Genomic DNA, 17,020 nt, shown 5'->3' on the forward strand with positions numbered 1-17,020 from the left:
TGAACTGGTGTGATATTGGATTTTTTCCAATCTTTGGGTAGTTTAGCAGTCTGTATGTGACTTGTTGAATAATGTAACCAAAAATTGGCTAATATGCTCTGCACAGTGCTAATGCAGTGCAATGCAGTGCTAATGCAATGCTGCGCAGTGCACGACAGCATGAGCCATTAAAGGCTTTCGCCTTAAAAGTTCCACTTTAATCAAGCCGTTTGCATGTGCCTACACGTGGACTCTGATTCTGAAAGGAGAGCCCCAGTTGGCAGCTCCTGCTTCATCAGCTGATTATCTGATTGATTTATAGGAAGGGAAAGACGCGGTAACTGTCTCACTTGTTTTCTATGGACACCTCAACCGCGCCGTAAGGGAAGGGAGGAAGGTAGGAGTGAAAGTGGAAAGAGAGAAAGAGGAGCCGTAGTGGAGGGCTACGGAGTAATTTCGACCACCTGGGGATCTTTAACGTGCGCTGACATCGCACAGCGCACGGACGCCTCTTCGTTTCGCCTCCATCGAAACGCAGCCACCGAGGTCGGGTTCGAACCCGGGTGCTCCGGCACAGTGGTCGGGCGTCTTACCACTGCACCACCCCGGCGGGGCGTCTGAACCATCACTACCATCACTACAGTGGCCAATCACCATCTCGGTACGCATGGCGCACACATTGCGTTTCTCTTCTACAAAAAGTAAATAGTAAAAGTATTACTTTCCACATTTGTTTTTCTTTCATTATTATTATTACGTACAAAGGCATGCTAATCGCAACTTTCAGAACAGAGAGGGCGCTAACATCGTGTTAAGTTAAGCCTCCGTCCTCAGTAGAAGCAGTAGAAGCTGGTTCCCGAGCTATCCCGAGCCCCGAGCGTTTGGTTCGGCTATTTTGCCTTCGCGCGCTGCGGGAATGGCTAGCGAGGATGTTGCAGTAAAGCGAGTTGCACTGTGTTCAGCTGTGTTTGCTGGCTTTGCTTACGTCGGTTACTCTATTCTGAAATCAGCGTTTTGTTTCAAGGGCAATGGTCGAGACGACAGGGGTGAGTGGATGTTGTAGCATGCGCGATTGTTTTGGAGCTGCTCTGTGCTCGCACATTTCTCGCGCAATAGGTTCCTCTTGACAGTGTCCGAAAATTAATGTGTTTGTTATCCTTCGTAGCACCTTTACATCGAGAACATTGTCATTCCAGATTTCCATAGTATTAGTAGGTTTTCTTTTTTCGCTTGTCTTAAAACTGCACGATCCGTCGCGTAGTGGGAATGAGCGGTTGCGTGTCGTTTTTAGCCATACCGGTGACAGATATTTATTTCTTCGTTTATGTAAACGAAGGTGCTACGAAGTTGTGCTCGTCGGACTAATGCTCTAGAGAACGAGTGACCTTGCGAGGAGGTAATCGATAACTGCGCTGGACGTCAATCCCGATGAATTCTTACATTATATGCTCTGTTTCAGTTTCGATGCGACGCATGCTTGAAATCACGAAAAGGTCCCGCTGTTCATATGTAGCACTGTTGACACGGCGGTCGCATGTGGGTGCCAGCACACCGATTCTGTTGTTGAGAGAGAGAAAGGTGTTTGATGAAAGGCGGAGAGGTCGGCCGGTGGACCCTGGCTTGCTACCCCGCACTGAGAAACGGTGAAAAGGGAACTAAAGGAAAGTTGTCATAGTATAATGAAATTCCTTGTGGTTGACGTTAATCTATTTACGTTAATGTCGTAAGAGATATTGCATGTCTTGTACATAATTAAGAGCTGTTGAGTAAAATTATTTTCTTTTTTTTTGTCCTGGCTTTAGCATCACGTAAACTGGTCAAATTGAAAAAGAAGAAAAAACACAAAGGAGAACAATCGGGTATGTTGTGAGTTGCATTTAATAATTTAGCTGTGAATAATGGCTGCAGTAAACAGTGTCCCATATGTATTTTTTTTTTTTTTTTTAATGTGAGCTGCATAAGATTCACATTATGCGACATCATCAGATTTGGCCGTTCAGTTATCCATTGCACTAATACTTTTGTGTATTTATTTAGTAAGTTAGTCTATATTAATGGAGGTACAGGGAAGCTAAGTCAGCGTTGTAATGGAAAAACATGTTACAAAGGACTTGAAAAAGGACGGTTTTCACTTTTGCATGCTAGCTAGCCAAAAAAGACAACGTAATCTTTTTACAGAATGTGCACAAGTGTCGTAGTGATCTTTGCCACTCTGATTTCAGAGCGTGACATGAGCCACCGCTCTAGTCAGACCGACCTGAGCATGCCTCCGGAGAACTACATCACCAACTCTCCAACAGAACTGCACTTTATTCCAAAGTCTGTGCGTAACAAAGTGCGTGAACTGAATCTCAAAGCTCGCATGTTCGACGATCAGTATTTTGCGCGCATCTTCAACCCTCGGAGCTTGCAAAATTCTCCGTGGGGTTCACCCAAGGCTTTGAGCCCCGTTGCCGACGGAAGCTGCAATAATCTCAGCCGCTCGGCTGAGAATGTGCACATGGGCCCAAGTTCACCATTCAAGAGAAGATTTCGTGCCTCTCAGCACTGGCAGTGCAATGACCTGAGTGCAAATCACATCACTGCAGAGAAGTCTCTGTACAGTGCAGTGGTGAAGGAAACGGATGATCTCCTGCAGGAGGTGCTCCATGGGCTGTACAACAAAGCTCGCGTGATGACCCTGTACGAGGCAAAATGCCTCATGACATTGCTCACATCGGGCAACGAAGACATTCTTGTCAAGACCCTGACAACCATGTCCAATTGTGCAGCATTCACAATTAATCAGGTGCGTGCATTTAAGAGCGCTGCCATGGGAAGTCGTTCGCCAGTTGCTGATTTGTGTGTTCTCACCTAGCTTTATCAATATTACGCTGCATGGACTCAGTTTATATTCAAGACAAGACATTTCCAAAGACATTTCCAAAGACACAGCTTTGTGGTGCAAAGAATACTATCAGACCACTGAACCATTTTCAGTGAGAATTGCTTTTGGTTGCAAATGTCCTTCAGCATTGGTCATCTGTGGTGCGCTTTCCCGGTTAGGAATGTCTGGGGTTTGTCTACATGGCAGCTATGATCTCCTTTTAAAAAGGGAAACAAATACTGCGGATAGTATCAAAGGGGCAGCTTGACTGCTTATAATAGAGGGGAAAAAAAATTACATTCTTTGAATGCTGCCTGCTTTTATTTAAGTGCTTGCGAGAGTAATGAGAAAAAAAAAAAAAAACTTTTTATCCTTCTCAAACATGGGTGCACACATTATATTTTTAGTAGCAAAGCTAACGGTTTCTTGAAAAAATGACTTCAGCTCGGTTGTTTTTTATTTAAACAATAAATGGCACCTGATGTAAAGAAAGTAGAACCTATGGAAGTGGGAGGCCAAGACACCTGTTTGAATTCCAGCAGGTGCCTTTCCCAGGACAGCTGTGGTGGTCAGTGCAGTGATAGGCAGGCCTTTGCTGTCAAGTGCCTGAGTTGGCACAGGTGGCACCTTTTAGCCCTAAAAAAGCTTGGTCTACGAATGTGCATATGTGCCCACCTCCGACAGATTATTTCCATTAATAAAAATATCTTGACAGCTGCTCTCAAAATTTGCATTATTGAGTATTGCAATTGTCCAGTTTTCACTTTTTGTCAGTTGTTTATGGTCTAAATAATTGCGCACTTAGTTCCTTTCTCTATAGTGATATTTGCTTGGTTTCATAGACTGCTAGATTCGTACATACCTGAGAGCTAATATAATCATTCTTGACGGGAGTGCATTTGAGTTCACTTATGTAAAGAACCATTAGAAATTAGACGCATCTTAAGAGTCATTATATATGGTTATAGAGGAAAGTTTTTTAAATTTCCCGTATTTGGATTTGGAACTGTCTCGGCCGGTCTCCTGACCAATGAAATGAGGATAGCCAGCAGTGTGCTGCTGCTGTACCGGTCTGCTGTGCACTTATCCATAAATGCGTTTATCTATAAATATGCAGTTTCAGTTCGACTATAAGCTAAACAATAGACGCACTCCTGGTAAGGAGAGGGGATAATTTTTCTCGAATTAAGATCTCGCTAGTTTTGACACCGTCATCTGCAGTAAAGACTGGTTGGTGTTGGGCCAAACTGCTTTTGATTGGAGAGCTAACAGAGTTGAATGTTGGCTACTGACAGTTTAAATTTTACTTGTTTGTTCTACAGCTGTGCAAATAGTTGGGCTGCTATTGAGGAGTGTAGCTGTAATCTAGCCAAATTCTTGACTGACCTATATGTTCTTACGATGGTGACATGTTTTGTGCTGCACGATATAGCGCAGCCAGAGCTGCATATTAAAACCACTCTCTGTTTTGGAAATTCAGAGCAGACCTCAATGGGCCGTGGCTGTTGAGAGAGGAAGCTTGTGTTTCTTTCTTATTGTCTTTCCTTTTTAGCACACCCGCTTCTCGTGCATCCATCAAATAAAGCAATACCAGTCCACCTTGGCTGCAGACCTATAAAGAAAAAATATGGCTTAGATACGGCTTGTGGAAATAGTTGGGCTGCTATTGAGGAGTGTTGCTGTAATCTAGCCATATCCTTGATTGACCATTATGTTCTTACGATGGCGGCATATTTTGTATTGCACGATATAGAGTAGCCAGAGCTACACATTAAAACCACCCAGTGTTTTGGAAATTCAGGACCCTTGTGCCCCGATACTCCACTTTGTCCAGTAGACTATAGGGGAGGATTTAATTTTGTAAGAGTTTCTTCAAATGTGATTATCCCCATCCTAAAGTGAAAATGTGGGCAGGAAAGGGCATTAGCAGACTTTCACATAGAATGTAACACAACTGTAGCTGTGCTTTGCTAACTGGGCAGTCCTCGTATGGGTCTAAAAATACTTGCGATATATTTCTTGAGTCCCACAGATGGATTGGGGACAGTTATGTTTGTCAGCCGGCTGATGCAGTTGGTTGGTTCAGAACCACCTGTGACGCTTCAGGCCATGCCTTACCTGGTGAAAGATGCTGCATCACTGTGCGTACGAGTGATTGCACGCAGTATGATGGCAGGAAACATGCATGTGGGGCCTCTACAGAAGATGCTCTTTGGGCAAGGCATGCATGTGGTTGGCAAGCTTTTGCAAAAAGCCACTAAGGTCATCTCCCGGAAGACAGCAGGTTCTGTTCTGTGGCATACCCTTTAGTGGGTCTGCTGCACTGGGGATTTATGAATGCTTCAGAAAGTGTCTGAGTAAACTGTAAACAACCTCTCTGAATGGTCTGCAGCTTGTGAAAAGTCAGTGTCACAAATGGTCTGCTCTGTCACACCAATGAAGTATCCAAGTAGCTATGCCTGTGGCATGAGACTAAGTCTGCTTGTTGGAGGTTCTGTTGTTACTGTGGCATTCGTTTTGTGATTAACACTTGTAAAATAATGACAAACTTTAGGATTCGCAGTTACGTGTTTGCTATGACAAATCATGTGGTGTCCACAGGTAATTTCTTGGCCATTTCTCAAAATTTTGGTATGTTTGAATTGCAGCAAAAAAAAAGAAATGCGATATTTCGTTGTTGCCTTGCCTTTGTGACTGCTTTCATGTGCTTTGTACGCATATCTAAGCCATATTTTTTCGTTATAGGTCTGCAGCCAAGGTATTATTTTTATTTTCTTATTTGATGGATGTGCGAGAAGCGGGTATGCTTTGGCTGGCAGGAGCTAACGTCATGGAAAGAAACAGCAGCAGCCTTGACCTGGCATTGCACTTGTAGGACTACCTGTGTGACGTTGGGTGCCTGCCGCTGCTGAAGGGCCTACTGGATCACGACTGCCTCGCAGTGCAGGTGGCAGCCACACAGGCCATCGCCAACATGGCCGTCAACGAGAGGAACCAGACACTGTTGCAGGCAAGCCATCTTTCTTTTTGCCTCTCTTATTGAAAAGTGCTAGCATGACACGAAAGAGGGCCATTTTTGTACATATTCTCTGCACTTGCCTTCCACATTCTTTGCGAATATAATGAAGCATACATGACCGCAAAAAGAAATCAATGAACTGAACAAAATATGAATCAGCTACTGCCATGACTGCAAAGTGGAGAGAAGGAAAGACATTTAAGAGGGGAAACCTGTGCAGCCGTGCATCCCGCTGCTGCTGTCAGCGGCCGTGTCCCGGGATGGGGGCTGCTACCTGCAGACGGTGTCGCTGCTCTGCCTCACCAACCTGGCGCTGTGCGATGAGACTCACGAGGCCTTCCGGGGCCGCCTGCACCACCTCTGCATCCTAGTAGAGACGGCAGATGATGCCGTGCGGCTGCAGACGCTCAAGCTTCTCGTCAACCTCTCCTGCAACTCCCGCATGGTTCCCTACCTGCTGGCAGCCAAGGTGAGCAGAACAGCGCGCACATGGCATGCAAGGTTTGATTTTAGCGATTCTGTAATCAACAGAGGCTATGCAGCTTCTTATGATGTGGGCTTGAGTGTTGCAAAACAGGTTTGACTGACACATAGCATGAAAAAAAGTGAAGCCATGACTGATTATTACAGGCACTCTATCAAAACTGTACATAAGGCGAGTGAGAAAGGAAGAGAAAAAATTGGGGGCACTTTTGGTGCTCCTTTTGTGGATCATGTACGCACACTTTGCTACTTGCAGCAGTCTCTACTGTCCCCCCTACCCCATTATAGGAGAGACCACCCAACAGATGTAAATCTCTGCCGTACTAACTTGCCTAGGGGCAACAGCATGTCTGACTCGGGATCCCATCTCAAAGTCCAGCAGCACCTGCCAACACAGCTATAAGGTCTCATGAGGTCACCGAACTAGAGGTTCGCAAATATTCCAAGTTTCGTATATTTGATTCTGAATCTTCAAAAATTTCTAAACACACCTTTTCACTCACTGCAGTTTCAGTGCACTGCACGCTTCAGCGCAGTACTTAAAAGTGTGGACCATGCAGTGAAACATCCTCAAATTGACGGAGGCCGTTTTGTTAAGGTAGACCACTGCTACCACATTGCACTGCACAAAAGGTAGTGCAGGCCCTCCCGGCAGTGTGCATAAAGCATGTGGGCGATTCCTCTGCCCGAGGGATGCGCACGATAAATACACAGCGGGCCGTATAACAAACATCTTTAATCTCACGTAAGCGCGGCGGTCGTCCAAGGCTGTGCGGGGTCGTCGTCCGGGGGGCTGCGGGTCGTTTCCGTGGAGAAGCGCCAGGAGCGAAGAAGCAGGAACGAAGAGGCCGAGACGGCGGTACGAGCCTTCCTTTATAGTTCCTCGCGCGGGACCGGTTATCCCTGAATGAGCGGGGAGAGGGAAACCGGCAGCGCGCAGGGAGCCTTAAGATAGTGGCGCGGCCGTCGAATGCGCGGCGCGCCACGGGCGCTAAAGATATGTGGCGCAGGGACCCACAAGCAATGAAACCATAAAAGAACGTCATTCTCACTTGGGCATCATCTAAAATGCAGACAACCATTGTACTCGCACATTATGACTAGCAGCTTATCAGTATCGGGGACTTCATTCAACTGCCCCTCGCGCAATGCTATTCAGTTAGAGTATCGATCGGTGGTCCAGAGGCACTATGGGTTTCATCCATAGAATCCTCAGAACGTTAGGTTGGTAATAGGAAAGGACTCCGGATTTCATGGATGGAATCATCAGAGTGGTTGTAAGCGTAGCACTTGCTTTTTATGAAGAGCTTATTGAAGCGAAGCTTGAATGTTAAAGGCTGGGTTTTGCCAAATTCGACCAGTTCTTTTCCGAGCGTGATGAGTAGCGGGAGAATAGTATAGGGGAGATCGGTGCATCGCCTTGAGCTTCCCCCGCCTCGCAGTTATCGTCCTTGCGAAGGTGGTAAGCTTTCAAGTCTGCGACGTGCACCGGACCGGCGGTTTCTCCGCTCGCCAACAACCGCAGCTGGTAAGTGAGTGGCGTAGTCCGTGCCGTAACTTCGAACGGTCCAACCCACTTGTGCGCTAGTGACTCGGCGAAACCACGCGCTGCGTTACTAAGCGGGTGCGTTCTTTTCAGTACCAAGTCGCCCGAGTTGAAAACGACGTGACGACGACCTTTGTTGTACTGATCCGCTTGCTCCATGCGCGCGACATCGAGGTTTTCACGAGCCGCGCGCTGCGCTGCCTCAAGGCGCTCGCGGAGCTTTGCCGCATACTGCGTAAGCGGAGGGGGCGCGGGCCCCGCCGCGTCAAGTGGGGCGTTCTCTAGCGGAAAAGCGATCTCCTTCCCAAAATTCAAGTAAGCAGGTGTCATGCCCACCAACCTGTTCACGGTTGTTCTAGTGGCGAACGCCAGTTCGAACAGCCGTGCGTCCCAATCTCTGTGCTGCTTGGTCGTCGCGACCAGCATACTCTTAACATTCCGATTCACTCTCTCAGTTATGTTGCTCCGAGCGTGGTAGGGACTCGTTTTCCTGTGGCGGATTTGAAGCGCCCGACAGGAATCAACAAAGACTTTGCTTGTGAAATACGAAGCATTGTCTGTAATGAGGTCGGAAGGGAAACCGAAACGAGTGAATGTCTCACCAAGATACTTTGTTGGGCGAGTTGGTACTTATTCATTATTAATATAAACAGCGCGAACACGAAGACAAAGGACAAGATAAAAGAAAGCCACAGCAAAAGAAAGCCACAGTACAAGCCACAGCGCTTGTACTGTGGCTTTCTTTTATCTTGTCCTTTGTCTTCGTGTTCGCGCTGTTTATATTAATAATGAGTGAATGTCTCCAACAGTTTCTCCCAAATCCGTTCTGACACAAGCTTCCTAAGGGGGAAAACCTCAACCCACTTGGAATAGTGGTCCGTTATTACCAGGATATATTGGTGTCCGCGCGCGGAGCGAGGATATCGCACGTGACCACTTGCCTCGGATAGTTGCTAACTACCAGCTTCATCATGCCAGCGGGTTTCCCCGCCTGAGGCTTGGCTACCTGGCAAGCAGGACATGTACGGGCGTAACCCAGCACATCCTTTCTCATACCTGGCCAGGTCGCGACACGGCATAACTTGTCATAAGTCTTACTGCCGCTGCCATGGCCCGCCAGCGCTGAGTCATGGAAGTACTGGAGGAATCGTTTCCGCAACTTCCTCGGGACCACGACTCGGAAGGGGGATGCAGTCGCCTCTTCCTCGTCAAGTTGGGGGATGTGGCGGAGCAGTAAGCCATCATCGCCCAGCAGATACGCGTCGTACTTGCCCTCAGCGTTTCCGGTGCAAGCTGCACTACTCGCAAGCTCTGTCAGCACCCGCTGGCATAAACCGTCTGCTTTCTGGGCCTCAATTAGCTCTTCCCTGCTGACCGCTACTCCCCCAAGACAGATTTCTTTCTGCTTCGCTTCTTGGCAGGTGAGTAGTCGCCGCCACCAGCTGCTGCGCCTTCTCTCTCTCGCAGCACAGGGCAACTCTGTCCACCTCCTTTCTCTCTTTAACTACGCAGGGCGTGACTCTCGCGTCTGCCCTCTCCTCCTCTCCACTAGCGGCGACGCCGCTTCCAGCAGTGCTGGTCTGCGCCTCTTCTGCGCTTCTGCCAGCCTTCAACGGTGCGCGCGATAAAGCATCAGCCACCTTATTCATGCTTCCATGGCGGTACTCAATGGCGTACGCGTAACGTTGCAACATCAGCGCCCATCTCGCGAGTCTGCCTGCGGGGTTTTTCAGCCTCTTTAACCACGAAAGTGCCTGGTGATCTGTCTACACGGTGAAAACCGCTCCGTCTAGGTACATGTCGAATTTTGACTATGCAAACATTATCGCCAGGCATTCCTTTTCGGTCACAGAGTAATTCCGCTTGGCCGATGTGAGCGTGCAGCTAGCGAACGCGACAGGGCGCAGCTTGCCCTCGTGTTCCCGCAACAAAACAGCTCCTACACCGGCATCACTAGCATCTGTCTGCAAGACAAACTGCTTGTTCAGGTCGGGGAGGCGCAAACAAGCGGTGTTCGCTATCGCGCGAGCCAAGGCAACAAAAGTGTTGTTCTGTTCCTTGCCCCAGACCCACTTCGAGCCTTTATGCAACAGCTGGTTCAACGGCCTAGCGAGCTCTGAACACCTAGGGATGAATTGTCTGTAGAAGGCAACCATTCCCAAAAACCTCTGCAAGCTTTTCACGTCCGTCGGGCAGGGGTAGTTCAGAATTGCCTGCAGTTTGTCATCGTTCGGTCTCAATGTGCCATCATCAACCACAAATCCCAAGAGGTTCACTCTCTTTGATGCCAACTGCACTTTCTTTGGGTTGATCGTTATACCCGCGCGTCTCATTCTCTCAAGAATGGAATTCAGGTGAATGAGATGCTCTTCGAACGACTGTGAGAATATCACGACGTCGTCGAGGTACGCCATCGCGTAGTTGAACCTTGCATCGCCCAGCACGATGTCCATCAATCGCATGAACGTGCTCGGTGCATTAGACAAACCAAACGGGAGTCGAGTAAATTCGAAGAGCCCGCGGTGACAGGTGAATGCGGTTTTCTGAATGTCACCTTCCGCCACCTCAATCTGCAGGTACCCTCTGCTTGCATCCAGGACTGTGAAAAACCTTGCGTTCCCTAACGCGTACATCACAGCCTCGATCGACTGGAAAGGGTACGTAACCGTAGGCGTCAGTGAGTTGAGCTTTCGATAATCAGCACACAGTCTGACCGAACCATCTTTCTTTGGCGCTAGGACCACTGGGGATGCCCAGGGACTTTGTGAGGGTCTCACCGCGCCAGTATTAATCATCTCGTCAAGGGCGCTGCCGAGAAGCTGTCTCTTATGCGCGCTTAACGGCCGCGGGTTACATCTGAAAGGGCGCGCATCACCCGTTTTGATCTCGTGCTTAAGCAAGTCGGTTCTGCCTGGTTTCTCTGTGAAGCAATCCGAAAACGGGAGTAAAGTCTCCACAAGCCTTCGGCGCTGACTACCGGTTCCTGAGAAGGACGCGATAATTGCTTCTAATGGGCTACCATTCAGTGTCACGGGGAAGCCTTCCGCCACACAAGCGTGGACGCTCGCGCGCTGGGCGACGCATTCCTGTTTGGGTGCGCTAACAAAGGGAATGAGGGGGGTTAAGGGGCTGTAGCGATAGCCGTTCTCCCCCATGTCGAGCACAATGCCTTCGCTCGAAAGAAAATCTCTTCCCAGAATAACTGGTATGGCTAAGCCGGGCAGATAGACGAAGCGATGCCTCCGCTTCCGGCCGTCATAACGCAGAACCAGACGTACCGCTCCCTCCACTTTTGCCGTCCCGGCTGCTAAGCTCAAAGGGGTTTCGGCTGACCTGACACGGATGTACATCTACGGCAGGCCTCGAACACATCATCACCGACCAGTGACAGAGTTGAGCCCGTGTCAACGAGTGCCGAGTAGCTTTGACCAGCTAATCGCACTAGCATAAAAGGGCTTGAGCGCGACAACATTTCTTGCGCTCTACAGGCGAGGGGGACAAAAGCCTCTGCGCCGCCGGTGCGGTCGCCCGGTTACGCGGCGTGGGCGTACATTTCCCATTTTCCGCTGTGGCTTCCACGAAATTCTCCCGCCGACGGCGACAGGCTGGTGTGACCAATTACCGCTGCCGGCGGTCCGCGTTTCCCTGCATACGCCTTGCTTGACACACTCGTGCCACGTGGCCCGGCTGGTTGCAATTCCAGCAAAGCCGATTGTTCACCTGCCGCGCGGTCGGGGGATGCCGCATTCCACGAAGCGGTTGGGGACGTCTTTCCCCTCTCTCCACGCCTATGCGGTCGTCGCTGGCGAGCCCAGCTCGACGCCGCTGATCGAACGCGTACGGGTCAAGAGCGCGAGGAATCGCGGAGTCTTCCGCTGGCCTTCTCTGCCCTACCGTCATTACGTCTGCGCCACTGGTGCGCGGCGCGGAGTCTTGGCCTCTGGCCTGGGGGGTGGCTGGTAGCGCAATTCAGCGAGTAAATCTGCCTGCACTACCTTCGCTTCCTGTGCTAGGGCCTCGAGGTTTGCAAAACCATGTCCCCGCAAATACGGCTTGAAGCGCGGATGGCATTGCCTGATCACGCGCGCGACCTGTTCAAGATCGGTTGCCGTGGGATCTGCCCTCTTGTAGAGCTACTGCATTGCGCGTACATACTCGAGGAGGCTCTCCTCTGGGTGCTGTGTGCGCAACGCTAGCTCCTCAAGTATCCGGCGCTCGTAATCGGGCGGCAAGAACTCGGCGTGGAAGCGATCTGTGAAGTCTGCCATCGACTGGAGGGCCGGCTGACAGCGTCTCCATTGCGCCGCGCTCTCAACAAGTGCCACGGGGATTACCTGCGCTAGCACCACGTCGTCTGGGGAACCCAGTGCCGTCTGATAATCCTCGAGTTCTTGCAAGAACTCGTGGACTGACTTCACGTCCGTGTAGCCGGAAAAGGAGGGAACCTCTACATTTATCCGCGGACGTGAGACTGTCGCCGCAGCTGTGGCTTGGTTGGCGCTAGCTACCGAACCGAGCTAATGGGTGAACACCGACAACATTTCATTCATCTGCCTCATCAGGGCATCCGCATCGGTAACCTGCGCAGACTCTACCGCATTCCTCACCTCACTTCCGGACGCACTGGCGTCCGAAGCGGCGGCCCTATCTGGCACGTCTTTTCTCGGAGGCATTGCACTCAACAACTAAGGCCGGCCGAGAGCCGCAGAACTGCTGCACGCGCACGACTACCACCTAGCCCGCGTCAGGAGGCTATTCACAAAGGCTAAACACTTCATAAAACTAACATATGCACAAAAAAAAAATTAAAACAGAAACCGCCCGATACTAAAAAATACATTTATAACCCAGAACAAAATTTAAATAAACACTGTGCAAACACTACTATACTACATTCCGCGTCATCTGCACACACGATAGCCCTAAAATCAAAATGGTGTCGCGCCTATCGTACAAAGGACCGGCCCATCGTGTTGCCGTGCGCTGCCACGTCGGCAGAGAAATCGTCCACATGGGTGCTAATTCAGCCCCAGTTGGGTGCCAGCTATGGGCGTTTCCTCTGCCCGAGGGATGCGCACGATAAATGCACAGTGGGCCGTATAACAAACATCTTTAATGTCATGTAAGCGCGGCGGTCGTCCAAGGCTGTGCGGGGTCGTCGTCCGGGGGGCTGCGGGTCGTTTCGGTGGAGAAGCGCCAGGAGCGAAGAAGCAGGAACGAAGAGGCCGAGACGGCGGCACGAGCCTTCTTTTATAGTTCCTCGCGCGGGACCGGTTATTCCCGAACGAGCGGGGAGAGGGAAACCGGCAGCGCGCAGGGAGCCTTGGGATAGTGGCGCGGCCGTCGAATGCGCGGCGCGCCACGGGCGCTAAAGATATGTGGCGCAGGGACCCACAAGCAATGAAACCATAAAAGAACGTCATTCTCACTTGGGCATCATCTAAAATGCAGACAACCATTGTACTCGCACATTATGACTAGCAGCTTATCAGTATCGCTCAAGAGGGAAGTATATAACAGTTGCATCCTACTGGTACTCAGCTATTAGGCTGCAATGTGGAGGCTAACGAAAAGGGGTCTACTTAAGTTGAGGACAATGCAGACAATGTTGTAGCGCTTCTTACAGGTAAGTAGCTCGCTGCTATCTAGCTTTGCCGATAGCCAAGTTTCAGTGAGGCATGCGATGTCAGCATCGCAAGCATCGATAATAGAACAAAGATCATTGCGTTTAGGTATTAAGCTACGAATATTTCTGAATAAAAATGAAAGGGGGGTAATGGCCAGGGACTTTATTCTACTGCCCCTCGCGCAATGCTATTCAATTAGAGTTTCGATCGGTGGTCCAGAGGCACTATGGGTTTCATCCATAGAATCCTCAGAACGTTCGGTTGGTAATAGGAAAGGACTCCGGATTTCATGGATGGAATCATCAGAGTGGTTGTAAGCGTAGCACTTGTTTTTTATGAAGAGCTTATTGAAGCGAAGCTTGAATGTTAAAGGCTGGGTTTTGCCAAATTCGACCAGTTTTTTTTCGAGCGTGACGAGTAGCAGGAGAATAGTATTCACTAAGCGTAATTTTTTTGTCCTTGAACTTGGAACTATTGATCAGTATTTTCTGTTCCATCTTGAAAGATGAGAATTTGGCAATAATTGGTCTGCATTTATCTGATGCGAAACCGCCGAGCCTGTGTGCTCTTTCGATCAAAATTTCAGAGGACGGAATTGCTATAGTTGATGAGATTGATGTGTTGCTCAACAGGCACCCCAAAATTTGTTGTCGCTGCTGGAGGGCTCTAATCGAGAAGTGACTCTCCGGGTGCTCACCTACCTGGCCAACATTGTGAGCTGTGCTGTCAAGAAGAAGCTCAGTCTGCTGGACCTGCCCTCCGATCACAGGGCTGCTGCCCCCGAGACCCTGTATGCGGCCCTGTGGGGCACTCCTGCCAAGGAGCACCTGCAGGCCAGGGCACGGACGCTCGTCCTGAGGCAAGACGAGGACATCAGCTTTCAGGCGGGCCGCATCTTTGATGCTCTCACGAGGTAACTACTGTGTCCCGCCAAGACGTCCAGATCAGGAGTGTCCGGTCTCCTCTCCTGCCACCTCCTTGGCATGCAAGCAGGAAATTGTGGTGACCCACCAATGACCTTTGTTGTGATGCACAGCCATCCTCTCCAGACAGGAATGTGGTTGGTTGGTAAGTGGCTGCACATGGCTGAGCACATTCGATTGATAACTCAGCAGTTGTGGCGAGGGACTGAATCACCTGAGCACTTATCATTTCCCAGCTTATCTCTTAAGTTGCCTTCTCTATGCTTTGATCTCTCAAAGGTGGCACTGGCAGTGGGTGGGTATAACGTACTGGTGCTCAGCCCAATAGATTTTCTGTGGACGCTAGTGCAAGCTCTACAAGCCAGTGGTGGGAAGGCAGCAATCTTTGTGCTGCTCACTAGAACAAGAAAAACACAAGACATTTCTGAGCTATGTTGCAGAATGTCTCGTACAGAGCACCGTAGCCTTTGGCCCACGGGAACATTGCTTCAAACTGCTTGGCACATGCTTGTGTGTTGACAGAGGCCTCTCCTTCCTGTCTTGCACGTTGGTGTTCGAGCAGTTAGGAACGTCTGGAGCGCTACACTCCCGCCGTTTAGGATGTTGTTTAAAAACATAATCAAAAGCATGGATGTATTATTTTAGTTAAGCCGTCAACTTGGTATTGTCCAAAACCTTCATCCAAACACCATCTTTGTATGTGCTTTTCTGCTGATGGGGCTGAGGAAGAGGTGAATCTGCAGGTGAAATGGCACTGCACTGGAACAACTAGAGTTCCAGGCTTTGTGGGAAGAGGTTCATTTTTTGTTGTGTAAGGCTAGTCCTTGCTTTAGGAGATTTTCGAGAGTGGCCTACCCTCACCTCACATGATTCCTGCTGGCACTGCAAGACGCTCACAACGCTTCGTCCACTTTCTCCTTTTCATTTTTTTTTTTTGTATCAGCAGATTGCTGCAGGCCGGTCTCTGCTTCCACCAGCACCTGCCATTGTTGGTACAGTGGTGTTCCTAAACAGGAAACCAAACGCAAATTTCAAAGGAAGTTTGCGGGGGCTTTGCTTTGTATTTAGTGGGGCTTATATTTGGTGCAAATGTGAATTATTGTGTGACCTAATGTTGTGTTCATTGAATGGATGTAGCAGAACAAGGTGTAGCGGTCAAATGACCTTGGCATGTTTCCATCATTATTGACCGGACTAGGTTTATTGCAGTCTTCTCTCACCCATTGTGGCCACACCCTACTGCAGCAGCAGATTTATTTCCAGCTAACTTTCTGTCGCTTGTTTCCCTACCCTTGTGCTTAATTTTAGCACACAAGCTGCTACTCCTGCCATTTTTCCTTCCCTAGTCTGCTGTCCCGTTAGTATCCTATCTTGCTGTTATGTAATTTGTGAAAAGGCTCGCTTTTATTAATTCCACAAGGAGTAACATCAACCTGTGTTGTTGTCGCAAGCATTCCTTCTGATATGCCAGTTGGTGGGTCAGGGAGCGTTTCATTATATATGGGTGTGTTCAGATAAGAATGGTAGTCGAGGTTCCCCGACCATTTTTGAAGCGAAAGCTTGTGGGGATACACACGAATCCCCTGCCGTTTTATAAGGGCCGCGCGTAGTTAACAGGTGTGATTACGCGTGGCGCTAGAGAGGGCCGTGAGGAAAGGGCACACTGGCCACCCTCCCAACCTCCCAGGCTCTCGCGGCGACACCGCGCGGGTTACGCCACTGCCATGTTTTTTTTTTTTTCAATGAAGTTTTTAAATGTGGTGGGCAGGTGTCTCAACAGAAAGAAATGAACCTTATTTTTGCCAGTTACGCAGTAGTTTTCTCGGAAAAAAAAATTACACAGGTTCAACGCTGCTGAACGGAGTGTGAAGCGCGAAGCTTTGGCTACGGGTAACCGAGCATTGCATCGAACACAACCAGTGTTCCGCTGAACGCGTCAAACTTCACCAGCGTTTTAGGTAGTGGTGGAAAAGACGTTTATTGCATCTAAATATGAGGGACACTTATGCTCCGCCTTTAAGGGTATGAAACGATAGCGTAGGCTACCAGCCCACATATAAAGCCCCGTTTTATGAACGTGCCTTAGTGGCCTATAGGGGTAATGTGAATACCAGACTCCTGGCAGGCTGATTCTGACTGTTATAGCATCGTGTTATATGGCGAGAAGACGCTCGCTATGTATTGTCTTGGCTTAGCGCGTTCGTCATGTCTGTCTGCGCATGCACCGGCAGCTCACGCAAGTATAAGACAGTGCGCATTCTCCATGTACGGTGGTTGTTGGTTTGAGGCTGCGAGCATGCACCTCATAATAAAGCTTCCTGTTTCTTGGCCTGGCGTCTGGATATAACACTGACATAACCTTCCCATGTGAAACGAGAGATTCAAGTTGGCACCTAGTGCCACCATGCCTCGGTGCTACGCCGACGGCTTAAAAAGCTACAGTAGTGTAGCTTTTGCTACAAAATATTGTATATGTTTAGAGGTGCAAAGCACCTTTTTTGCTATTTCAAAATGTTGCGAAGTTTGGAACCCCGCTGCTTGTGCACTAGAATTTTGTTGTACTTTATTTCTTGCTCA

The 17,020-nt window shown here is 49.3% G+C and overlaps 1 protein-coding gene across 2 annotated transcripts in view; it reads left to right on the forward strand.

Moving 5' to 3' along the window:
• The first annotated feature begins 811 nt into the window (after positions 1-811).
• Positions 812-17,020, forward strand: part of LOC146207079 (armadillo repeat-containing protein 10-like) — a 32,546-nt gene continuing 16,337 nt past the window's right edge. Inside the window, exons 1-6 of one of the 2 annotated variants that reach the window (XR_014705898.1) lie at positions 812-1,025; positions 1,782-1,838; positions 2,202-2,767; positions 5,721-5,855; positions 6,085-6,333; positions 14,153-14,588. Coding sequence is in view for 1 of the 2 variants with exons in the window: in XM_084597441.1 (XP_084453567.1) it covers positions 896-1,025; positions 1,782-1,838; positions 2,202-2,767; positions 5,721-5,855; positions 6,085-6,333; positions 14,153-14,437 (1,422 nt within the window). In the remaining variant the exon portion in view is untranslated. Of the gene's footprint in view, positions 1,026-1,781; positions 1,839-2,201; positions 2,768-5,720; positions 5,856-6,084; positions 6,334-14,152; positions 15,383-17,020 lie in introns of those variants that run through there. The other variant, XM_084597441.1, reaches the window with a different exon arrangement.

The sequence above is a fragment of the Amblyomma maculatum genome, chromosome 1 (assembly GCF_055883805.1).
Source record: "Amblyomma maculatum isolate TAMU_Amacu chromosome 1, ASM5588380v1, whole genome shotgun sequence".
In the NCBI taxonomy this organism is placed as follows: Eukaryota; Metazoa; Arthropoda; class Arachnida; order Ixodida; family Ixodidae; genus Amblyomma; species Amblyomma maculatum.